The sequence below is a fragment of the Ziziphus jujuba genome, chromosome 9 (genome assembly GCF_031755915.1).
Source record: "Ziziphus jujuba cultivar Dongzao chromosome 9, ASM3175591v1".
Taxonomy (NCBI): Eukaryota; Viridiplantae; Streptophyta; class Magnoliopsida; order Rosales; family Rhamnaceae; genus Ziziphus; species Ziziphus jujuba.
Genome location: NC_083387.1, coordinates 24,858,989 through 24,886,487, shown reverse-complemented (window position 1 = coordinate 24,886,487; position 27,499 = coordinate 24,858,989). Strand labels below are relative to the sequence as shown.

At 29.5% G+C, this 27,499-nt stretch overlaps 2 protein-coding genes across 2 annotated transcripts; both read left to right on the top strand.

The window, feature by feature from the left end:
- The first annotated feature begins 1,161 nt into the window (after positions 1–1,161).
- LOC132799423 (metacaspase-1-like) lies at positions 1,162–3,135 on the top strand. The gene is made up of 2 exons (XM_060811239.1): positions 1,162–1,591; positions 2,780–3,135. Exons 1-2 carry the CDS (start codon positions 1,162–1,164, stop codon positions 3,133–3,135), a joined length of 786 nt encoding a protein of 261 aa, XP_060667222.1.
- Positions 3,136–10,148: 7,013 nt separating this feature from the next.
- Positions 10,149–14,161, top strand: LOC125419837 (metacaspase-1-like). Its single transcript, XM_060811648.1, has 3 exons — positions 10,149–10,938; positions 13,252–13,431; positions 13,825–14,161. Exons 1-3 carry the CDS (start codon positions 10,831–10,833, stop codon positions 13,882–13,884), a joined length of 348 nt encoding a protein of 115 aa, XP_060667631.1. The 5' UTR covers positions 10,149–10,830; the 3' UTR covers positions 13,885–14,161.
- Positions 14,162–27,499: the final 13,338 nt, after the last annotated feature.

The window sequence follows — 27,499 nt, the reverse complement described above, 5'->3', positions numbered from 1 at the left end:
TATTTTTATAATTTACAATAATTACCTCCGTCCCTTGCACCTTAGCATTAGCATTTCGAATATATGATTTTCTAATTATATATATATATATATATAAATTGTTTACAACTGAGTTCATTTTATTTAATAAATTTGATTTTATATTTGAAAAGTCAAATTAAAATTTTAAAAAATTAAAATAAAATGTAAATATCAAAATTTATTTTTATGATTGATTTTAAAAAAAAAGAATATGAAATAAGTAAAGACTTAGATTGGAAATCACTAAACTTACTACATTCCAAGAATAATAATAATAACAAATCAACAAATAATAATTAATAAACAATCCATTAATTTAATAAATTACCACATGCCGTAAGATTTTTCAGAATCTTTTCCATCAAAATGCCGTGGTCTAAAATTATCATTTTAATTGAACTTAGGTTTTATTTGAAGAATGTCAAAATTTAAAAGGAAATTGATTTATAAGATTTAATTTTTGAAATATTAATTTTCTAAATATAAATTTTTCTATTTTTATATTTGGTTAAAATTAGAAAATTAAAATTTATAAGTAATAAATTTTAATATTGTATAATAAATTAAAGACATATTTGTATTTAAAAAATATAAAATTATTTCTCATAAAATTCTTATAACAACACCTTCATAAATAGGAACACTTTTTTATATATTTTTCCACAAAGTTGGAAATTTAATTCTTTAGCTCTATACTTTTTTCATTTTAAAATAAACAAAAAAATTATTATTTAAAAAAAAAATAAATTATTATTAATTTTTCCATTATCCAATTGAACCTTAGAGTTAAAAACACGCATGCAGGAATCCAATTCATCTATGTAGAACTATTCAATTAAATATCGACTCTGTTTTCTCATAGTAGCATCATAACTAGTATCTTCTCATAAATTTCATTCACCCGAGCTCACATGTTGTCCTAATTCATCTTTCTTTCTCCGGAGAGGTCTGTAGGAAATTATCTCAGCTGGCACTCAAAAAGTACAGATGGAGTGGCTCATAAGATGAACAAGCCAAAATAACCAAAAAAAAAAAAAAAAAAAAAAAAAAAAGAAAAAAGAAAAAGGCAATACTCAGACTTTATTGTTACAACATCCTCATGAGCTTCAATTCAAAGTTTCTCTGCTGTGCTCTAAATGAATGACTACCTCTTACGTACATAACACACCAAGGCTACAACTTTCTGATCTTCAACTTAAAAAGCTATATAGCTTTTTCCCTCAAGAAATGTTTTCTACCAACAAATATAAGGGGGTTGTAGAAAGCGTTCGGATAAAAAAAGGAAAGAGGATTACAACTAGGCGTCCGGAAAAGAAACAAGAGGAGAATACAACTCGCCGTCCAGAAAACAAACAAGAAGAGATTTCTCCTTACCCAGATTCTCTCGGCAATATTCATAGCTCCTTTGTTACTATCTCTAGACGATGGAATAAGCGTGCCCTTCTTTGCGGGGTGGCCTACAATACAAGGAAATACAGGCTCAAAGGAACTGTTAATGATGTCATCAACATGAAAGAGTTGTTGATTAATCAGTTTCATTATCCTCCTGAGTTCATTAAAGTCATGACAGGTAAATAAATTAATTAGCTTAATCTTTGTTTAATATGAGGTATTCCTTTTCCTTACCTACGGGTACTAATTAATTTGATTGTTAATTAAGAACGAGTAGAGCTTTTATATCTTTGATATAATAATCAAGAGCATATAATTGTAAATTGTTGTTTATACTATATGAAAATTGATATTATTTAAATTTAGAGATATAAATATACAATCGATTTTAAAATTGTTTTCTAACTTACACAAAAACTATTTATGAGTATTAATTTAATTATATATTTTATTAACTCCTATTTTTTGAAAATTTTGATTTTTTTAAGAAAATTTTTCTTTATGTCTGAAAAAAAATTTTAAAAGTAAATATTGTGAAGTCCCACATCGATTGGAAAGGGAATTAAGCATGGTTTATAAGCGTGTAGATACCTTTTCTTTGCGAGGCGTTCCCATGAGGGAACGTAAAACCGTGTGGACTGGGCCGACTCGGATCGGTGTGCCAGCGAGGACGCTGGACCCCAAAAAAAGAAGATTGTAAAGTCCATATTGGCCCCAAAGGAAGAGGATTGTAAAGTCCCATATTCACTTTAATGTCCAGGCTATACTTAAATTAACATTCATTCTAAATACTACTATTTTAAAGCAATTTTTTTTTAAAATTCAATCCATATTTTATTTAAAGCAATTTTTTTTAAAAATTCAATCCATATTTTATTTAAGATGATGCTTTAAGAGATCCAAAGAGCACTGGGAGGAATGGATGGGTAGATGAGAAAGGAACAAAAGATAAAGAGGGAAAAAAAAGTAGTCTCCAGGACGATATTAAAGGGGTTTTAAGATATATATATATATAAAGAGAGAGAGAGAGAGAGAGAAAGTGGTACAAGAAAGAATAATGTGGAAAAAGATATATGCTCTGCAAAAAGATTATTTCTTTAAGATTCTCTTAAGCTTAAGGGGAATTGAATTCTTTTCCCGCAGCAAATTAAAGTAAAGAATACTTAACGTTGCTTAATGTCATATGCTCTTTATAATATTATATCACCATAGGGTGTCTACGGTGTGGGTGTATATACGTATCTAGGTTGTTTTTTTTTTTTTTTTTTTTTGGGGTAATAATATATAGGTTGGTTTTGTTTGGTTTAAGAATTGTTAATTAGTTTGTGAAATTTTAATAATGAAAAGCAGAATATATTATGTGCAGAATATGAGAAAGGGGAGCTTATTCCAACAAAGCACAACATAAAAAACTCCCTTAAATGGCTGGTGGATGGGTGTAAAGCTGGAGATTCACTGGTCTTCTACTTCTCAGGACACGGCTTAAGGCAGCCTGATTTCAAAGATGATGAAGGGGATGGATTCGATGAAACTATTTGTCCCGTTGATTTTTTGCAGGAAGGAATGATCCTCGACAGCGATATAAATACCGACATTGTTAAGCCCCTCAAGAAGGGTGTCACCCTTCATGCGATTGTCGATGCTTGTCAAAGTGGAGCTATTCTCGATCTTGTCCATGTCTACGACCATCACAAGTTAGCACTCCATGTTGAATTAAATTAATATTTGTGGACTTGGCATAATCAATTACTCACTTACAGGGCTTATTTATGCCATTAATGGGACTGGCTTATTTTATTATTTTGTAGTAGGGCCCTTGGTCACACACTCTCTATAAGACTCTAGTTGGCCCATTGGACTGGAGGACCAACTCTCTTTATAAGCCCAATGACTTATCCATATTTTTCCTAGTATAATTATATTATCAAATTATTATTATTTTATGTGTGTCAAAATTAATGGATAAGTCTGACTTGCAGAGACTATTTAAAGGTCTAGGGCAAGCAAACAATTGATGCCATACGTTATTTTGATATTAGGGTTTTCAGAGATCTGAGAGTGGTTTGAGAGTAGTGTGTCCATAGGCACTACTTTACATTATTTTCTATTTTGCAGGATTAAAGATCTAATTTATCAATGGCTGCGTTTGGAGGTTAGTAAATTATGACTTATGGAATTTATTATGTATATTTAGATCCATAAAAATCTAACAATTGGTATCAGAGCACATGGTTAATATGCATAGTAAATTTCTTTGGAGTTTATTGCAGTTAGCATGTGAATATTGATCTGTGTTTTTGCCATTATTATCAGTGTTCTAATATATATATATATATACTCATGGTCGTTTTTGTTTGTTCTTAAAATAAAATAAAATAAAAAAATTTATTTGTAAATATCGGGCTTGTTCAAAAAAAAAAAAAAAAAAAAACTGGGTTTTCGGCCATGAATTTCACATACTGATTTTCTGGGTTTTGGACCAAATTAATTTGGGTAAAAGTTTCCCAAGAATAAACGAAACAAACAGCATCAATTTTGACTAAAATTTGCTCGAATTTCTTGTGTTTCCATGGGTTTTTGTTTGTGTTTTTGGCCGAAAATAAACCTAGCTTGGATGTTTATTTTGAGTTGTTTTTTAATCAAATTTGTTTGTGGGAAACGTTGCCCAAGGGAAAACGAAACTAATGCAGCCGGAATCGTCGGAAACGGTGGCCGGAAAGGTGAGATTTGGCCGGGTAAAATCGCGGGTCGCGTGACCTGTTTGGACTGGAACCGGGTCACCCGTGACCCGGTTGGCTGAAGAAGAAGAGAGAAACGACGTGTCGTTCTGGGTGGTTGCTGACATCATCTGCTGACGTCAGCACGACACGTCGTTTGCTGACGTCAGCAGATGACGTCAGCAGGCCAAAAAAAAAAAAAACTTATTTATTTTTATTGATTTATTTTTGTTTATTTATTAATTAATTTAGTGATTCAATTGTTCAATTTATTTATTTATTGTTTGTTTATTTGTTTAATTATCACATTCCAATTTTATTAAATTAAATTAAATATTTGTGATTGGAAAATTGGATTGTGTGAGCTTACCCAAAGAGGCTTTGTGCCTAGTTGGTATAGTAGTGTGGGATTTTAGGTACTCACCTGTCGTGAGACTTATTTTATCTGCATTATGTGTACCAATGTAATGTATATTGGCATAGTGGATGGGATGTTTTATATTTGCTTATTTCATGAAATTGCCAATATGTTATTTTCTCCCATTTATTAACCAGGGTCTATGCGGGTAATTAAGCTACCCTGTCGGTAGTTTTAGTTGCTTTGTATGACGCCTGGAATGGCAGTGGAAGTTAATTAAATGCCATGTATTGCAGGTTCTGAGTTGCCCTGTCGGTGATTCAGTTCAATGCATTTGATTGTGGTTATTTGGTTGACTGTCCCTGGCCCGCGTAAGGGTATCTTTAGTGCTACAAAGACCCTAAGCGATATTTGTGTTTGTGTTTTTGTGTTGAGGGGCTGGAAAATAGTAATTGAATTGTCTTAAATTTTTTAAATGTCTTGTTGTTTACTATTTTTACAGCTAGTAGCACCCCAAATCTTATGCCTATGACTGCCATGATGAAATTGGATGGGACAAATTATCAGAAATGGAAGAAAACCTTAGTTATGAATTTGACCTTCATGAAATTGGATTTGGCTTTGGAGATAGATCCACCAGAGATTCTGACTGATGAAAGTACTGTAGCAGCTAAGAAACTTTATGAGGATTGGAAGCACTCTAATAAGTGTTGTATGATGATGATGGAGAATTACATGGATGAAGCCATATATGCTAGTATTCCTAAAGTGGATACTGCAAAGGGACTTCTTGAGGAGATAGGAAAGAAGTTTATCAAGTTTGATATGAATGAGAAGCATCATTATTTGGACCTATTGAACAATACCAAGTATGATGGTATTAAAGGAGTAAGAGACCATATTATGCTACTTTCCTCCTATTATAATAAGCTGAAGGATCTTAAGATGGACATTGGAGAGGAGTTCTTAACCTATTCTATAATGAGGAGTCTTCCATCACAGTTTGATAATATAAGGTCGAGTTTGAATACTAAGAAAGAAGGTTGTAGTTTGGAGGAATTGACTACTATCCTTGTCAAGGAAGAGGATGATATTAAATTAAGTAAGTCTAGGTCTGTTGCTATGGTTTCACATCAGGTAGATAAGTCCAAGAAGTTTTTCCAAAAGAAGGGACATGGATTCAAGCCAGGACAAGGTTTCAAGCCTGGGCAGGGTTTTAACCCCAATAGGAAGAAGTTTTCTGGTATGAAGCCTAAAGGACCTAGGGATGGTGGTTTTCAGATTAGAGAAAGGAAAGAGTACTTCAATGGAAGGTGTGGATACTGCAATAAAGTTGGGCACAAGAAGATAGACTGTTGGACCTTAAAGGGAAAGCAAGAGAAGAAAGGTAATATTTTAATGATTGAGACCAATATTATTGATGTGCCTATGAATTCTTGGTGGTTAGATACTGGAGCTACAATTCATGTTACTAATTCATTGCAGGGGATGATAAGCCGAAGGGGCCCAACCAATCTTGAGCAGCATGTTTATATGGGAGATAGCTCAAGAGTGAAGGTGGACATTGTGGGAACAATCAAGTTGAAGCTTTCCACTGGATATGCTTTGGAGTTGCAAGAAGTTTCTTATGTACCTTCAATAAGAAGAAACTTGTTATCTATTTCTGTTTTGGATAGTCATGGTTATAGTTTTTTGTTTGGAAATAACAAAGTTGAATTATTTAAGGATGGTAAAGTTGTTGGTTTTGGAACTTTATGTGGCAATTTATATAAGCTTGATTTATTTAATAATGGTCTTAATTTCTCTGTTAATTCTATTGTTGCTTCCAAACGCCCAAGAGTTAATGACAATTCCTCAATGTTATGGCATAAACGTTTGGGACATATTTCTAGGCACAGAATGGAAAGGTTAGTGAAGGATGGGATACTTCCTAATCTTGATTTCTCTGATCTGTTGACTTGTGTTGAATGTGTGAAAGGGAAGTTAACTGCCAAGGTAAGAAAGGATAAGTTAGCTAGGTGTGGAGATGTTTTGGAGTTAATCTACACTGACATATGTGGACCTTTTACACCAATTGCTTTGGGTGGTTATAGATATTTTATTACCTTCATTGACGATTACTCTCGTTATGGACATGTTGAGCTTATTCGTGAGAAGTCAGATTCTTTAGTTGCCTTTAAAGAGTTTAAGATAAAGATGGAGCTTCAAAAGAATAAGAAAATAAAAGCTGTAAGGTCTGATAGAGGTGGTAAGTTTTATGGTAGGTATGATGAAACTGGAAGGAACCCAGGGCCTTTCGCTATTTATTTGCGTGAGTGTGGCATAGATGCGCAATATACGATGCCTGGTACACCTCAGCAAAATGGCATAGCTGAGAGAAGGAATAGAACTTTGTTGGATATGGTGCGGTCTATGTTGGAAAATTCTAGGTTGCCAGATTATTTGTGGGGAGAGGCTTTAAGGACGGCAGCTTATATTTTGAATCAAGTTTCAAGTAAGTCCGTTCCTAAGACACCTTTTGAGTTGTGGTCAGGAAGAAAGCCTAATTTGCATCATTTTCGAATATGGGGTTGCAAAGCTGAAGTAAGGATTTATAATCCCCAAATTAAGAAGTTGGATCCTAAAACCATTAGTGGATATTTTGTTGGCTATTGTATAGGATCTAGGGGTTCAAGATTCTTTTGTCCTTTTCACACCACCAGGATCGTGGAATCAGACAGGGCCATTTATTTTGAAGATGATTTTGGGTTTGATGATAGTAATGGTCCAAGGGAATCTCAATTTAGAGAAGAAATTGTTTTCATTCCCAGTATAGTTGTTCCTGATAGAGATATTGTTGATCCAGTAGTTGGTCAGAATGAAATCATTGTTGAAGAGCAAGATATTCCAGCTATTGCAGATGCTAATATACCCTTGAGGAGGTCACAAAGGACTAGGAGATCAGCTATTCCTGATGACTATGAGGTTTACTTGCAGGAGCATGAGTTTGACATAAGTGATGATTCAGATCCAGTCACTTATGAGGAAGCCATAAGCAGTTCAAATTCAAATTTTTGGTTGGATGCAATGGAAGATGAAATGTAAATCCATGGCATCAAATGGAGTATGGGATTTGGTTGAGTTACCAGAGGGTAGCAAGCCTATTGGGTGCAAATGGGTCTTTAAGACTAAAAAGGACTCCAATGGTCAAGTGGAGAGGTATAAGGCTAGACTTGTAGCTAAAGGGTTTAGCCAGAAGGAAGGAATTGATTATACAGAGACTTTCTCTCCTGTATCCACAAAGGATTCTTTTAGAATTATTATGGCGATTGTGGCGCATTATGACTTGGAGTTGCATCAGATGGATGTCAGAACTGTTTTTCTGAATGGTGATTTATATGAGGATGTATATATGGTTCAACCAGTTGGTTTCCAACAAACGGGGAATGGTAATTTGGTTTGTAAGCTTAAGAAATCTATTTATGGTCTTAAGCAAGCTTCAAGACAATGGTATCTTAAGTTTGATGAGGTTGTCATCCAAAATGGCTTTAAGGAGAATGTTGTTGATAGATGCATATATATGAAGGCCAGTGGGAGCAGTTTTATTTTTCTGGTGTTGTATGTTGATGACATACTTTTGGCTACTAATGACACTGACCTATTAGCTGAGACAAAGCAGATGTTGTGCAACTATTTTGATATGAAAGATCTTGGTGAGGCTTCTTTTGTTTTGGGCATCAAGATTGTTCGAGATAGGACTAATTATGTAGTGCAATTGTCTCAGAGAGCTTATATCGATAGAATTCTTAAGAGATTTGATATGCATAATTGTTCTCCTGGAAGTGTATCGGTTACGAAAGGTGAAAAGTTTTCTAAGGATCAGTGCCCCAAGAATGATAGAGAAAGGATGGCAATGAAGAATGTTCGCTATTCTTCAGCAGTAGGTAGTTTGATGTATGCTCAAGTTTGTACACGGCCTGATATAGCCTTTGCTGTGGGTGTGCTTGGTAGATTTATGAGCAATCCTGGTCCTATTCATTACCAAGCAGTTAAGAAGGTCTTTAGGTATCTTCAGGGTACTAAAGATCATATGTTGACATATCGTCGCACCAACTCTCTTGAAGTAGTGGGTTATAGTGATGCAGACTATAAAGGTTGTGTGGATGATAAGAAATCTACCACTGGTTATATATTTATCATGGCAGGAGGTGCTGTGTCTTGGCGGAGTGCCAAGCAGTCAGTGACAGCATCCTCGACTATGGAGGCAGAATATGTGGCGTGTTATGAGGCTACCCGTCATGCAGTTTGGCTACGGAATTTTATCCGTGATTTAGGAGTGGTTGACTCCATTGAGAGGCCTATTATGATGTATTGTGATAATACTGCAGCGGTGTCTTTCTCCAATAATTTAAAAGGTACTCCTGGTGCGAAGTACATTGATGTGAAATATTTTGTGGTAAAGGAGAAAGTTGAAGAGGGCCTCATTACTGTTGTTCACACGCCGACTTATAGCATGGTGGCAGATCCACTGACCAAGGCTTTACCGGTAGGCATATTTGAGGAGCATGTGTCCCGTATGGGATTGTTAAGCAGTTGAGACTGCTGTGGGTCAGTGGGAGTTTGTTATGTTTTCTGTAGTAATATCCATGTTGAGAATTATTTATTTCTTTGAATATTTTAATACATTGATGTATGTGGATCATTATTTATTTATGAGATGATTTATTACACATATTATTGCTCCTTATATTTACAGGCCTGTTGAGACTATTAGTCTATGTATATGTGTATGTTGATCCATAGGTGCCATGGTGAATCCCTACTACCTAGTTTGGGTATATTGTTGTATCCTGTCGATACGCAATGTGCTTGAATGAAATGGTTTTGTGTGTTGGGGGATTGCACATGGTTAGGTAAATCTCTACTACCTAGACTGAGTTTATGGCATGCAAAGTGCTCAGTTGAAATGGTAACATGTTTTGGGAGATTTACTGAGAGAATCTCTACTGCCTAGTCTAGTATATTGTTGTGCCCTGTCGGTATACTATATATTTGGATGAAATGGCATTATGGTTCGGGAGATTCTATAGTAAGTGAGTTTGGATTATATGATGATGATTATGCAGTCCAAGTGGGAGAATGTTGAATTAAATTAATATTTGTGGACTTGGCATAATCAATTACTCACTTACAGGACCTATTTATGCCATTAATGGGACTGGCTTATTTTATTATTTTATAGTAGGGCCCTTGGTCACACACTCTCTATAAGACTCTAGTTGGCCCATTGGACTGGAGGACCAACTCTCTTTATAAGCCCAATGACTTATCCATATTTTTCCTAGTATAATTATATTATCAAATTATTATTATTTTATGTGTGTCAAAATTAATGGATAAGTCTGACTTGCAGAGACTATTTAAAGGTCTAGGGCAAGCAAACAATTGATGCCATACGTTATTTTGATATTAGGGTTTTCAGAGATCTGAGAGTGGTTTGAGAGTAGTGTGTCCATAGGCACTACTTTACATTATTTTCTATTTTGCAGGATTAAAGATCTAATTTATCAATGGCTGCGTTTGGAGGTTAGTAAATTATGACTTATGGAATTTATTATGTATATTTAGATCCATAAAAATCTAACACTCCATTCTTCTACTTTAAATTTTACTTTTCTTTGCGTCTTGATAAGCAAACTCAACCCGCAAAAAGTTGATCCATCGACACAGGATGGCAATCGGGTCGGATTGGGCATAAGAGACCCAACCCATGTTGACAATCTTGGATGGATTTTGGGTTTTTAAAATATTAAATGTGAAATGAGTGGGGTCGGATTGGTTTAATAACCCAATTTTCATAAATTATTGTTTAGAGTCTCTAAATTCAACCAATGATTGGAACTTAGTAGCACATTCTACAAACAAAACTCAATAGTTCAGCTGATGGAATTACATGTCCTTAATTACTATGATTTTTGTTGCACGCTTGCTACATTTTAAAAGGCCTATGCTAGGTTGCCCTGAAAAAGCAAAATAAAGTAGGCTATGATTGAGTGTAAAATTCAAAAGGCCCAAATAGAGGGCCTCTATTTTTTATTTTTATTTTTTTTCTTGGTAGTAGAATAATGTTTATTTCATTCACAGCATATTGGAATATTGGTCAATGTTTATAGAATTTTTTTTTCTTCTTTTGTTTGGTAAATTGGAAATTGATGATTGATTGCAATTGCTTTGTCAATTCATTGGCCTCGTAATACTAAACATATGGAAACTGTTGTCATTTTATATTATTCCTCTTGAGAGTGTAATTTTCCAGCTTATAAGGAGAATTTATACGATTCTCTTGTTGAGTGTTTCAGGAGCATGTGGGTAGACAATAGGCCTCCATCAGGAGTTGACAATGGTACTGGTGGTGGATTGGCGATTTGTATTAGTGCTTGCAATGATGACAAAATGGCTTCTGAGACCTCGGTAAGCTTAATGGCTTACATTTATTTACATTTTTATATACAAAATTTTGCTGATAATGTAATTTCAATAATTTACCGTTTAATTACACATAAATAACAAGTTAATTATTAGAAGTACATATAATTTAATGTCCAAATTTGCCCATCATAGTAAGACTGCTTAAATACACATATCAATAAATAGAGCCAATTTCCTATCGGGGATTATGATGCAGTTGATTGACAATAAAGGCTTATGCGAGTACATGTGCGCTTATTTATTTATTTATTTTTTTATGCATTAGCAATTTTTATTTAAATTTAAATTACATCTAAAAATACATATATAGGAAATGAAATCCTTAACATTTAATCATCCTTTATGAAATAAATTAGTATAGATTTTCATGCATTAGGTATATATAATGATAATAGATGATTTTAAAAATAATTTAAAATAATTAATTATATTTAAATATAATGATGACATGTGATAAAAAAATTTATTATCTTATTTTTATATATAATAGAGATAATATATATGTAATTACATAAATAATAATTGAATAATAATAAGGAAAATGTTATATGTTATGTTATATTATTTTTCTGAACACAATAACAAACATGTGTTATTACTCAAAAAATTGGAGAAGGCATTAAGGGATAGAGTGGTCTATTAGGCATTAATGAAATTTCAATTTATTAAGGTATTATAATATAATTTATAACAATTAAAATAAAGCTATTTTTCTTTTTGTTTCAATTCAAATAAAAATTAAAATATTATTGTTCAAATACAATAAATTTCAATTAAAAAATAAAACATAATGAGGAAAAAAACAACTATATTATCTAGGCTAAACGTTTAATATTCTTAAATTGCTTCTTATTTAATAAAGTTATCACAAACTCCAGAAATTATAGTACCATCTGATTGCTAGAATGATCATGTTTTTCTTTTTTATATTCTCTTGGTTTGAATAATCTCTTATGTTTTCTCTTTTTTATATTTTTGTCCTCTATCATCCTGAAAAGGTTAATACATGAAGATGAATTAATAAACAATAAAGAATTTTTGTTAAAAATATTTTCTTCTTTTTGATCAATTTTACAGCATATTTTGATTCAACATTGTCAAATTCAACCAAAAATCCATAGCATGACTCACATTATGCTCATGATTAAGGTGATCATAATTAGGATCCATAAAAAAAAAATTGAAATTAAACAATAAAAACAAAAAAACTTTAATAACCACAATAGAAATATGAGATAATAGCAAGCAATAAAATATTGAACAACAAAATTTTAAATAACTGAAAAATGTCATTTACAAATTTATAACCAAATGTATTTGACTTATTTAGTAAGTAAAATAATAAAATAATTTATTTTGAATATAAATCTTATTTTTTCATGTTTAATAGTTATTATTTATGATATTATTATTATTTTTTATATACAAATAGTAAGATATCTTTATTAATTTCCATATAATCACATTTATATATGTAAAAATATTTAAAATATGTTTAATTAAGAAAATCATATATATGCAAATACAATTTATGTCACATAAATATATATTTTATTCTTTCACTTTATGTGCAAATCTGTTATATATAAAAAAAAAAAAAAGTATATAATATTATAAAAATATTATGATATAATAAATAATAATATGTATTTATTATTATTATTTTATAAAAAAATTTCATACTTTTTCAATCAATTATATAATATTATAATAATAAAAATATATTTTTTTTAATACAATCAGTAGAAGATAAAAAAATTCATGTTTTTAAATAATTGCACAATTTATTACTAATTAATATTTTAATAGAATTTTAAATAATAAAAGAAAAGGAGATAATTTTATTATTGATGATTTTGGAAAAAAATTGAAACAATATTATAATGATAGGTGGTACTAACTATTCTCTTTTTATATATTTTTTCAATCAGTTATCTAATATTATAATAATAATATATATATATTTTTTAATACAACCAATAAAGATAAAAAATTTCATACTTTTAAATAATTGTTCTATTTGATGTTGATTAATATTTTGATAAAATTATAAACAATAAAAAATAGAGATGATTTTTTTTTATTGATAATTTTGAAGGAAATTTGGAATAATAATATGCTAATACATGGCTCATACTCTTCTACTTTTATATATATATATATATATATAGATTAGAGATGATTACTAGTTAAAGATAGATCTAATTATATATATCCAGGGAATAATGATAGATCTAATTATATATATATATCTATATATATAAAATAAAAATTGAGAATTAAAAACGGTGGCAGGCTTTCGGTGCTGGAACAAAGACGCTGAATGGCGCGATGACGTTCATTCTTTGTCGAGCATTGAAGCAAAAGCCAGACATAACGTATGGGGCTCTGCTTAACACGATCCAACAAGTCAATGAAGATAGGTGCCTCCAATCGGGCATCTGTAGAAAAATATTTCGTCACAAAGTTAGACAGGTTTAGATACTTAATATCCCCATTCATGTATTAATTATTGCATATATATATATACACACACACACACACACACACATAAGAAGCAACCAAATAGTTTTAAAATTCTATCAATTGTTTGTTTTTTTTTTTTTTTTTCTCTGTTGTAATCTTAGCATTTGTCTTGAATTAGCTTCTTATTGCCAACTACAAGTAGTTCCTATGATTAAATTAAAGTACAATTTATATTTTCTGAAAACCGAAAAACATCAGGGGAGAGGTGAATGGTACTGTTTATAGACCTCATACACTCATGAAATGTATTTTGATTAATTCACACAATTCATTATTCAACAATTAATTATTGAAATTAACCAATAGTTTTACATTTGATTACATATATGCATAATTATGTAGGAACCTATGCTATCGTCCTCTGAAAAGTTTGATGTAAACACAAAGAAATTTATTCTGTGATGCTCAGCGTTAATCAAGCTGTTCAGACAAGAACATGGAACAAGGATATAGCTGTTCTCTCTCGAAGAACATGGACCTTCACTCTCTTTGTTTCTATTTTTTATTCTTAATTACTTTTAATTTTGCAATGTATGTAGATGTGTTTATGTGATAAAATGTCAATTTACGGTCAGCTACCTACAAATTAGTTTTCTTGATTTGCAGAGTTTTTGGAGTGAAGCGGGAAAAAAGGAAAATAAAGCTGAAATTGAAATAATATCTATAGAAATTTTATGGAGTTTATACATTTCCTCATAATAAATCACCTAATCTTTTGTATGGAGGCTTGTTTTAATGATATGAGAGAGTTGAAGAAATTGGATTCAAATATTGTTATAAACAAAAAATACATTTATATGTATTATAAACAAACAATGACAATCCATCACAATCAAATAATAACGCATCGTTTAAGTATTTTTTAATTTTCTGAAAAACAAAATCTAAATAGAGAAAAGAGCAATTCATAAAATATATATGAGACTCACCACTTATTATTATATAGTATGATATGTTTTTTTTTTTTTTTTTTGGGTAAATATATAATATGTTATGCTAAGATATAAGATGCGCATCCTCACATTCTCTATCCCCTCTTCCACGTCTAAATCATGTGATCTTTAAGCCATTTATTTTATATGGGTTTTTCATAAATTTTTTACACTCGGTGAAAATTAAAATAAAAAAATAAAATATTAAATCACATTAATTATTTTAAAAGAGTTTTATTATTTGTATAACTATTATCAACTTATATATGTCAAAATCTAATTGAAATGTCTAATTTATTATATTTTATTTTAAAAGTCTAAAAGCGAACTTTTTAATCATAATATCTTGCATGTAAATTTTATTGGCCAATGGTAACAAACAATATTTTTTATTTTAAAATTATATCAATTTATTTTTGTTATATGTCAAAAAATTTGTAGGAGGATAGTATAGAAATAGATAGTCTAAAAACCATCTGATTTTTTCCTTTTTCCCTATTCCCTGGAAGAGATTGACATGTCATTTAAAATATTTTTAGAAAATTGAAGTCTCTCATTACCGGTTTTCTCTTTCATTCACCCCTGTGTATTTTCCTCTATTTCCTCGCAATATTTTACGTCAGCTTCTTATATGATTTTTTTTTTTTTTTTTTTTGGTAACTAGCTTCTTATATGATTTGATTTCTCACATCTAAACCTGCAAGCTTTATTCTTATTTATTTTTAGTGTATTTGCAAACTTTTTCTTTACTGTACTGTACACCCATGGTTTTATTTATTAATTTTTTTTTTTTTTGTAATTTCACCCATGGTTAAAAACTTAAAAATATTACCTAGTTTTTGCGCATTTGGTGGCATGACCTTCTTGAATACTGCATGTGGTGGCTTTTCTAACTTCCTTTACTTAAGATTTTAGATGACATGTCAATTTTTCATTGAGGGAAGGGAGACGAAAGAGGACAAATAACCCGTGTCCTCAAATTAATCTACCAAAAATATATCATGCACTATGTGTTAATTTAATGATAGATTCAACTTTATAAAAATTGATTAAAAAATTATTTAAAAGAAGGGTTGGTAAAATATTTTTTTTTTCTAGAGCAGTTCATGTTGTATGTCTTTCTTCGTAAGTTTCTCTTCATAAGTTTCTCATATTGTTCTTATCATAGTAAAATTCTATATATACTAATCTCACGTATAATTAATTTCATATTATACCAACTATATGCGGCAACAGGAAAGATATAAGAAAACCTTTTTATTATATGAAAAAAAAAAATCCCCAAATTCAAACTAATCAAAAGACAAATATTTATATATATATATATATATAGAAATAAATCATGAAGTGAAATTTAAAGAGTTCCCAAAACTAAAAATTTCATCAAATCTGACAAAAAGAAATCCAAGAAATATAAAAAATATCTGGAAGAAAACTATTAAGGAAAAAAAAAAAAAAGTTCTAGATGAGTGAGACCCATTAGAAAAGGAAAAGTAAATGTTGAGGTGCAGCAATTGATTAAGCTAAGTGATTTGAAGCAACCGATGCTTTCTTCAAGTTTTTAATTAATACATATGAAGCAACTCGCTAGTTTTAAAATTCGATCAATTGATTTTCCCTGTGTAATCTAAAGATTTGTCATCAATTGGCTCCTTATTGCCAAACTACAAGCGGTCCCAAACAATGACGAAATTAAAGTACAATATTAATTTAATGATATGGGGCTTGATCTTCTTCTGGTGGAGCAAATTTTCAGTGCTCCCGGAAACATTTGAAATTTTTTTCCTTCGATTGGCTTTCTCGTTTCTCTTGGTGTTTTTTTCATACCTACCCTATTTTTTTGTTCCTTTTTGGACTGACCGTTGATATGATAAATGTTAATGTGTGTGTATATATATACATATTATATTGAAAATAGAGGTATCCCAATTCCGATCATTGATCAGGAAATACTATCGATTTAAAATATAAAAAAATTGAAAAATCTAGTAGAGAGAAAGTAATTAAGACATAAAAATCCACACGTCACTGTGTACGAGACCCATGCCAACACAAAAGATAGGGCACTTTTTGATCAGATGAAAGAAAATTCCCAAATTCATGATGCTAAAAAAAAATAAAATTATATATCTAAATATATCTTGAAATAAATCATAAAACCTAATTTAGAGAGTTCCCGTACTAACATTTCATATAAATCCAAAAAACAAAATCTAACAAATATGTAAGATATCTAGAAGAAAAAAAAAATTAATAAAAATGAAGTTTTAGATGAGATGCAAATGTTAAATATATATCAAAATATTAATCAAATTTATTTATCAAATAATACATATTAAAATATTAGTAATAGTTATATTTATATAATTTAAATATAAAAAGATGAATTGTTAAATGAATGAATTAAAAAAATAAATATTTAAATGCTATCAGATTACCTACTACATTATTTGATAAATAAATTTAATAAATCTAATATTATTAAAAAAATGCCAAAAAAAGAAAATGTTGAGTTGCTGATATAAACTTCCAATTCCTTTTATACAAGTCAGAGATGATTAAGAAAAGAGAGCTTGGGCATGTGAAAATTAATGTCCTGTTTAATCATATTTTCTGTTTTCAGTTTTCAAAATATTATTTTAAAAATAAAAAAATTATTTTTATTTGTTTTTTGAAAACAATGATGTTTTGGTCAGTGATGTTTGAAAATAATTTTTAAAACTAAAAAACAGAAAACAGAAAACATCATTTTAATGTTTTCTAAATTTTATTTTTTTAATTGATTTTTTAAAATTATTTTTAAAAATTGATGGTCAAACAGATAATTTTTTATTTTAAAAATAATTTTTTATTTTGTAGAACAAAAAACTATTTTAAAATTGATGGCCAAAAAATCTCTAAAAGACTTTTTATGTCTTTTTTTTTTTCTTGCAAAAAAAAAAGCATTTTTCTATCGTTATAGATGTTATAATAATCATATTCAAACGGCTTGAAATAAGAGTCTGTCATCCACTTAATTTGTAGTTTTGGCACATGGTATTAAACTGCACAAAATATCTTGTATATGATATTAAATAGTGCCTATCAATCTTCGATAAACAAACAAACAAATATCAATTCAACGTTTGATATTTGATTTAAAAAATGTCAAATAAAAAAAAAGTCAATGTTTAAAATTGATGTGGGACACATCCTCCTAAGGGTCATGGGTTTAAACTGTACAAGACAAATCTCCCAATACCGTCTGGGGCCCAAAAACCAAAGCCGATCCTTTTTTTTTTTTTTTCTTTTTTCTTTTTTTTCTTTTATCTTTCAATTTTTTATTTTACTTCGCACTTAATAACTCTTTTTTTTTTTTCCTTTCCAAAGAATCACTTTTTATTTCTTTGAATTTTTTCTTCCTTTCGTTTTTTTTTTTTTTTTTTGGCTGACTTATTATGTTGTTATTAGTTTTTATCATATTATTTTTCCAACTTATATTTATAAAAATTGATTATTTTCTAAAATCTAGTTTTTATAGTAAAAGGGATTGATTATAAACTCTTTCCATTGTGTTACAGATGAATTTTTCCTTCTAATATTTTTACCAAAGTTCTAAAATAATTTATGCTATAGATATTGTATTTATATTTGTTGTTAAGTTTTTGTAAAACTAAAAGTTTAAAAAAGAATATTTGATTAAGTATTATTTTTTTATATCACATAAATATTATTCTTTCATTGTGCAAATCTATTATATATAAAAATAAAGAAACATATATAATATTATAATATTATAAAATCCTAATATTATATATAATATTAACAACATTATAATAAATATATATTTTTCTGAGCAGAAGAGCCATTTTAATTTTCAAATAGTGTTCGATCGATTATGTATTAGTCAATATTCAATTGATTGGTCTAAGGTTATCGACAAAAAAGATTTGTCTAAGTCACTTCCTTTCTTTTTGTCCAAGTTACTTTTTTTTTTGTCCAAGTTTCTTCTCTTTTGGTCTAACTCATTTTCTTTTTTCTTTGTGAGTTTTGGGAATATCTCCATTTATAGGTCCGAGATCCACATATATGAAAATCTTATACTTTTTCAATCAATTATATAATATTATAATAATAAAAATATATATTTTTTAATACAATCAGTAGAAGATAAAAAAACTCGTGTTTTTAAATAACTGCTCAATTTATTACTAATTAATATTTTAATAGGATTTTAAATAATAATAAAAAGAGAGATAATTTTTTATTGATGATTTTGGAAAAAATTTGAAAGAATATTATGATGATATGTGATATTAACTATTCTATTTTTATATATTTTTTCAATCAGTTATCTAATATTATAATAATAATGATATATATTTTTGAATACAACGAATAAAGGTAAAAAATTTTATACTTTTAAATAGCTGCTCCATTTGCTGTTGATTAATTATTTTGAAAGAATCATAGATAACAATAATAAATGGAGATGATTTTTTTATTGATAATTTTAGAGGAAATTTGGAATAATAATATGATAACACATGGCTCATACTCTTCTACTTATATATATATATATATATATATATATATCTATGTAGATATATAGATTGGAGATGATCACTAGTTAAAGAATTCTTGTATATACAAAAGATTAAAAGAAAAACTAAATATTTTTCTATGAAAATGTAAAATTAATTATATCCAGGGAATAATGCTAGATCTAATTATATATATATATATATAAATTGAAAATTAAAAATGGTGGCATGCTTTCGGTACTGGAACTAGGGGTGGGAAAAATCCAATCCAACCCGCTCAACCCATCCAATCCAATCCATTTTTAATGGTTTGGATTGAATTTTCACATCAATTGGATTGGATTGGGTTCAAAATATTATAAATTGTATGGATTGGATTGGTTATGGATTGGAAATATAAATCCAATCAAATCCAAATAATATATTATATAATTAAAAAATTATATATTTTTTTATTTTTTTTTATTTTTATAAGTTAATTTTAATATTTTTTTCTATTTTATATATTAACTTCTTTTTTTCCATTTTTATATATTAATTTTTGATTTTTTTCTTTTCTTTTTTTTTTTTTTTTTACATCCCCCCAAATCGTGTAAGTAACCCTAAACTAAATACCTTACCTCCATTGCCACCCACCTCCATCACCATAACAAAGCCAAGCTTCGATTCAAGACTGACGGCTTCAAGGCTCACGGCTTCAAGGCTCACGGCACCAGCTGCTGCTTCAAAACTCAGGGGTCTCACGGCATGTGCTGTTGAATTTTGTCTAGGTTTGTTAATTTCTTCTCTTAATAACATGTTAGGATGATGATGATGATGATGATGGCATCTGCTCATTCTTTTTTTCAGAACCCAGCACCAGTTCCTGCTTCAAAACTCACGGGTCTCACCGCATCTGCTATTGATTTTTTTCCAGGTTTGTCAATTTCTTCTTTTAATAACACGTTGTTGTTGATGATGATGATGATGATGATGATGGGATCTGCTCATTCTCTTTTTTTAGAACCCAGCACTAGTTGCTGCTTCAAAAGTCATGGGTCTCACAGGTCTCACCGCATTTGTTGTTGAATTTTATCCAGGTTTGTCAAGTTCTTCTCTTAATAACATGTTGATGATGAGTGTTGCTGTTGCTTGTGATCCATGGGATTTTTCAATCGGTTTTTGAAGGATTCATTAGGTTGAAAGATTACAATGCTTTTAAACTAAAAACTTAATCACTGCTTGAAAAAATAGAGTTGGTTAAGAATTGCCCTGCAACTTGTTCTCGAAACCCAGCAGAAGCCAAATAATTAGTAATCTTTAGTTCTAAGGGACAAAAAAGAAAAGCAATGCAGCTAGGATTGCGTGTTGTTTCATTCAGCTGCAATTTTTAGATGCCTGTAATTGGGACCATGAATCATTTGTATTTTACATTTATATAGAAAATTATTTGTTTCCTATTTTTGTCTAGAGTTGTTGTTTTGTTGTCTTAATTTGTTGACATGTTCATCATTATCTTCCTCCATAGGTTGCTTAATAATTTAATAGTGCATGAGGCTGCGAGACAATGAATAATAAATGGTTGGTTCATATTGATTCATTCTAAATATCAATTATTTCACAATGTGTTACTCTCTCATTCGATCGATCCATGTATTTTTAGCAAACAACATTATGGTAAAAATAATAAAACAAAACGTATACACATGTAGCTAGGTTAATGTGTGTTCTATAATTGATTTTTTTTTGTTTTTGTTTTTTTTTTTAAAACTTTTTTTGGGCTACTTTTTAACTTTTGTGTTGATTTATCTACTATGAACTCTATTGAGTCATGAATGGAACAGCTCAATATATGCATAGCAATCTGAGCCATTCATATGACCCGTGAGTCTTGATGGTATTAAAAAATTGAAATTTAAAAGAAAAAAAAATACCTAAGAAACCAGTGGGAGTACAAATGAAATTTATTATCCATGAGTCTTTTTTTTGTTTCCTTCTCCATGTATCTAATTGAATATACATGTGCTTGTGAAATTGTAATATGTGCAAACTGCAAAGTATTGTAAATTTATATATGTAGGAAAGTATTTGAGATTGTATTTGATTGGAAATTTATACTGAAAATATTTGATATTTGATATTGTAATATTTGTGTTGAGATTTAGTAATTTTTGGTTGGATTTTGTTTTGTGTGGTAGATATGGATAGTGGTAATGACACTGAAACTCATAGTGCTCCATCAGAATCAGCAGCTTTTGCATCACTTCTTCCACTTCCACCATCTAGTTTAGGGAAAAGAAAACCATCTAGGAAACCATCCATGGTGTGGGATCATTATGAGAAAATGGAGAATTTAGATCCTCATAATCCTAGATGTAAATGCCAATATTGTGGTGTGGACTATGCTTGTAATAGTAAATATGGGACAAGTACTTTGTTGAATCATTTAAATCATCATTGTAAGAAGTACCCTTATAGAGTGCAAGATAAAAAGCAAAAAATCTTAACTTTTGGGGTCCAAAATGAGAGTGATGGGAGCAATCTTTTTGCTATTGGTTTTAATAAGGAAGCATGTAGGCTTGCATGTGCTAAAATGATAATCTTAAATGAGCTCCCATTTAGTTTTGTTGAAGGTCGTGGTTTTAGAATGTTTTGCAATGTAGCATGTCCTAAATTTGATCCTCCGTCTCGAAAAACGATTGTTAGAGATATTTATGCATTGTATTTGGATGAGAAGTTGCAATTGAAAAATACATTTTCTTTGAATTGCCAAAGAATTAGTCTTACCATCGACACTTGGACTTCCATTCAAAATATCAATTACATGTCTCTCACCGCACATTATATTGATTCTAATTGGATGCTTCACAAACGGATTTTAAATTTTTGTGTGATTCCTAATCATAAAGGAGAGACAATAAGGAAGCTAATTGGGAATTGTTTGTATGAATAGGGTATTGAGAGGGTGTTTACAATCACAGTTGATAATGCTTCTGCAAACAATGTGGCAATAGAGTATATTAAAAGGAAATTGAATAATTGGAAAAGGTGTGTATTGGATGGTGATCACTTACACATAAGATGTTGTGCACATATTGTTAATTTGATTGTGTCTGAAAGGTTAAGGGAAGCACATGACTCTATTGCTAGTATTCGTAATGCAGTGAGATATCTTAGATCTTCTCCTGCTAGATTACAGAAGTTTAAGGAATATGCTGCTCAAGAGAAAATTGAGAGCAATTCTCTTTTGTTTTTGGATGTTCCAACTAGGTGAAATTCCACCTACTTAATGTTAGAAGCAGCTTTGAAATTCCAAAAAGCTTTTGAAAGGTTAGAAGAGGATGATGGTCATTATCTATCCTATTTTAGAGAGGACGATGGTGGTAGAAAAAAAGACTTGGACCACCTAATTTTGTTGATTGGAACAATGCTCTTGTTTTTGTGAAGTTCCTTAAAAGCTTTTATGATGTAACTTTAAAGTTTAGGTCTTCACTACATGTTAGTTCCAATGCTTATTTTCATGAAATTTGTTTAAATTCAATCTCAATTAGATGCATGGAGTTTAAGTGGTGATTATCTTTTAAGTGATATGGCAACTAAAATGAAGAGAAAGTTTGATAAATATTGGGGTAAAATGGATGATATTAATCCATTGTTGTTGATTGTTGCTGTGCTTGATCCTAGATATAAATTGGACTATGTGAAGTATTGTTTTGGTGATATTTATGCTGAAGATGTTGCTGGTTTGATGACTAAGAATTTGAAAGAAATTCTAATGTCTTTGTATGATTGGTATAAGGCAAGTGAAGTGATTCTTGATTGCAATCAAAGTTCAAAGGATAAAGAACTTGAAAGTTGTGTGACTAATGAAAAAAATTCAGAAGTTGACATTAATCTCTTGAGAATTTCCAAATTTAAAAGGAAAAAGGCAGTAAAGGAATCTATTGAGATTAAAAATGAAGTGGATAGATACCTATTGGATCCTTGTGAAGATATATCAAAGAAGGATTTTGATGTTCTTAATTGGTGGAGGGTTAATGGTACTAAGTATCCTATCTTGTCCAAACTTGCAAAGGATGTGTTTGCAATCCAAGTCTCTACCGTGGCTTCTGAAAGTGCGTTTAGCACCAGTGGAAAGATTCTTGATCCCTTTCGAAGTTCTTTAACCTCTAAGATGGTGGAAGTTTTAGTGTGCACCCAAAATTGGCTTAAAGCTTCTTTGGTTATTGATAGATTCTATATGGAAAATATGGAATATTATGACAAATTGGATGCAGGTAATATATATATATATATCTACATATATTGTACCCAATTGTTACTTATATATATATAAATGTTTAAATATAGTTTATTGATAATTTTATTGTTTTGATCTTTGTAGAGCTTACAGAATCAACTAAAATTAGTAAGCATGTCAACATTGATTAACTTATGATTTGCCAAAAATTTAAGGTAAAAAAAAAAAAGAATTATGCATTGATTCTTGAGTGAATGAATTTTAATAAATATATTATTTTACATTATTTGTTCTAACAATTTTAATTTGATTTTGTAGGAGTGAGATGAAGACATTAATACTTGCTATTTGATAAGTGCATGAAATATACATTTGCTACATTTTCTTTTTTATTTTCTATTGTAGAGTATGTTGTATTATTCTAATTGTATTTTATGTTTGGATAATTATAATTTATTATTTATATTTTATATTTGAAAATTTTTTTATTTGTATTATATATTTATAAATTATTAAGTTTTAAGCCGATTAACCAATCCAAACTAATCCGATTATAAATTGTTTGGTTTGGATTCCACAAATAAAAAACGATAACTATGGATTGGGTTGTATTTCAGTCCAAAATCGAACCAACCCAATCCATACCCACCCCTAACTGGAACAAAGACGATGAATGGTGCGATGACATTCATTCTTTGTCAAGCATTGAAGCAAAACCCAGACATAACGTATGGGGCTTTGCTTAACAAGATGAGCGAGGCCATCCAACAAGTTAATGCATATAGGATGCTCCAATCGGGCATCTGTAGAAAAATGTTCCGTCACAAAAGTTATACAGGTTTTGATACTTAATTTCCCTATTCATGCATTACTTGTTGCATATATATATATATATATATACACACACACACACAAGAAGCAACCAAATAGTTTTAAAATTCTATCAATTGATTTTATTTTTTCTCTGTTGTAATCTTAAAATTTGTCTTGAATTAGCTCCTCAGTGCCAACCACAAGTAGTTCCTATGATGAAATTAAAGTACAATTTATAGTTTCTGAAAACCGAAAAACATCAGGGGAGAGGTGAATGGTACTGTTTATAGACCTCATACACTCATGAAATGTGTTTTGATTAATTCACATAATTCATTATTCAACAATTAATTATTGAAATCAACCAATAGTTTTACATTTGATTATGTATATGTATAATTATGCAGGAACCTATGCTATCGTCCTCTGAAAAGTTTGATGTAAACACAAAGAAATTTATTCTGTGATGCTCATCGTTAATCAAGCTGCTCAGACAAGAACATGGAACAAGGGTATAGCTGTTCTTTCTTGAAGAACATGGACCTTCACTCTCTTTGTTTCTATTTTTTATTCTTAATTACTTTTAATATTTTTGCAATGTATGCAGATGTGTTTATGTGATATAATGTCAATTTACGGTCAGCAACGTACAAATTAGTTTTCTTGATTTGCAGAGTTTTGGGAGTGAAGCGGGAAAAAAGGAAAATAAAGCTGAAATTGAAATAATATCTATAGAAATTTTATGGAGTTTATACATTTCTTCATAATAAATCACCTAATCTTTTGTATGAAGGCTTGTTTTAATGATATGAGAGAGTTGAAGAAATTGGATTCAAATATTGTCATAAACAAAAAAATACATTTATATGTATTATAAACAAACAAAAACAATCCATCACAATCAAATAATAACGCATGGTTTAAATATTTTTAAAATTTTTGGAAAACAAAATCTAAATAGAGAAAAGAGCAATTCATAAAAATATATGAGAATCACCACTTATTATTATATAGTATGTTATGTTAGAGATATAAGATGCGCATCCTCACATCCTCTATCCCATCTTCCACGTCTAAATCATGTGATCTTTAAGCCACATTCAGTGAAAATTAAAATAAAAAATAAAATATTAAATCATATTAATTATTTTAAATTTTTTTTATTATTTGTTATGATTGATAACAATTATTAATTTATATATCAATCTAATCAAAATATCTAATTTATTATATTTTATTTTAAAAATATAAAAGTGAACTCTTTAATTATAATACCTTTGCATATAAATTTCATTGGTCAACGATCACAAACAATATTTTTTATTCTAAAATTATATTAATTAATTTTTGTTATGTGTCAAAAATTCGTAGGAAGATTGTATAGAAATAGATAGTCTAAAAACCATCTGATTTTTTCCTTTTTCCCTATCCCTATCCCCTGTAAGAGATTGACATGTCATTTAAAATATTTTTGGAAAATTGAATTCTTTTCACTACCGGTTTTCTCTTTCATTCACCCCTTTCTATTTTCCTCTATTTCCTCGCAATATTTTCCTCGCAATATTTTACTTCAGCTTCTTATATGATTTTTTTTTTTTTTTTTTGGGTAAATAGCTTCTTATATATTTGATTTCTCACATCTAAACCTGCAAGCTTTATTCTTTTTTATTTTTAGTGTATTTGCAAACTTTTTCTTTATTGTACTGCACACCCATGGTTTTATTTATTAATTTATTTTTTTTTGATAATTTCACACATGGTTAAAAACTTAAAAATATTACATAGTTTTTGGGCATTTGGTGGCATGACCTTCTTGAATACTGCATGTGGTGGCTTTTCTAACTTTTCCCCCCCTTCTTTCTCTTTCTTTCCTTTTCTCTTGTGGGGTTTCAAGTCTTACTATTTTGTACATGGCTGCTAAATGGTTGGGAGTCATTCATGGGATGAGCACATAAAAATTTCAAGACAGATTTAACATTGCCGAAATCAACAAATACTGTTTCTAGATGATTTAACAGTTAAAGTAAATTGCAAGAGAAGAGAAATGTGGAAAACCATGGAAAGGGTAGACGGCAAAATAGAAAAGAAACCAAGGAAATAAAACTGTGTTTCCTCTAATTAAGAGTTTAGATGACATGTTAATTTTTCATTGAAGGAAGGGAGACCAAAGAGGACAAATAACCCGTGTCCTCAAATTAATCTACAAAAAATATATCATGCACTATGTGTTAATTTAATGATAAATTCAACTTTATAAAAATTGATTAAAAAATTATTTAAAAGAAGGGTTGGTAAAATATTTTTTTCTAGAGCAGTTCATGTTGTATGTCTTTCTTCGTAAGTTTCTCTTCATAAGTTTCTCATATCGTTCTTATCATATTAAAATTCTATATATACTGATCTCATGTATAATTAATTTCATATTATACGTACTATATGCAGCAACAGGAAAGATATAAGAAAACCTCTCTATCATATTAATTTAATGATATGGGGCTTGATCTTCTTCTGGTGGAGCAAATTCTCAGTGCTCCCGGAAACATTTGAAATTTTTTTCCTTCGATTGGCTTTCTCGTTTCTCTTGGCCTTTCTTTATACCTACTCTATTTTTTTTCCTTTTTGGACCGACATTTGATATGATAAATGTTAATGTGTGTGTGTGTGTCTATATATATATATATATATTATATTGAAAATAGAGGTATCCCAATTCCGATGATTGATCAGGAAATACTATCGATTTAAAATAAAAAAATAAAAAAATGGAAAAATCTAGTATAGAGAAAGTAATTAAGACATAAAAAATCCACGCGTCACTGTGTACGAGACCCATGCCAACACAAAAGATAGGGCACTTTTTGATCAGATGAAAGAAAATTCCCAAATTCATAATGCTAAAAAAAAAAAATTATATCTTGAAATAAATCATAAAACCCAATTTAGAGGGTTCCCGTACTAACATTTCATATAAATCCTAAAAACAAAATCTAACAAATATGTAAGATATCTAGAAGAAAAAAAAATTAATAAACCAAAAAAAAAAAAGTTTTAGATGAGATGCTAATTGTTAAATGTATATTAAAATATTAATTAAATTTATTTATCAAATAATATATATTAAAATATTATTAATAGTTATATTAATATAATTTAAATATAAAAATATAAAATTTTAAATGAATAAATTAAAAAAATAAAATATTTAAATACTATCAAATTATCTACTACATTATTTAATAAATAAATTTAATAAATATTTCAACATATCTAGTCCTTCTATACAAGTCCAACATAATAAAACAAAGAGAGCTTGGGCTTTTGACAATTAAAGGACTTTTTACTTTTTTTGTTTTTTTTTCCCTTACAAAAAAAGGTATTTTTCTGACGTTATAGGCGTTTTAATAATAATCAAATTCAAACGACCTGAAATAAGAGTCTATCACCCACTTAATTTCCACTTAATTTGTAGGTTTGGCACATGGTATTAAACTGCACAAAAAATCATAAACAAACAATCAAATATCAATTCA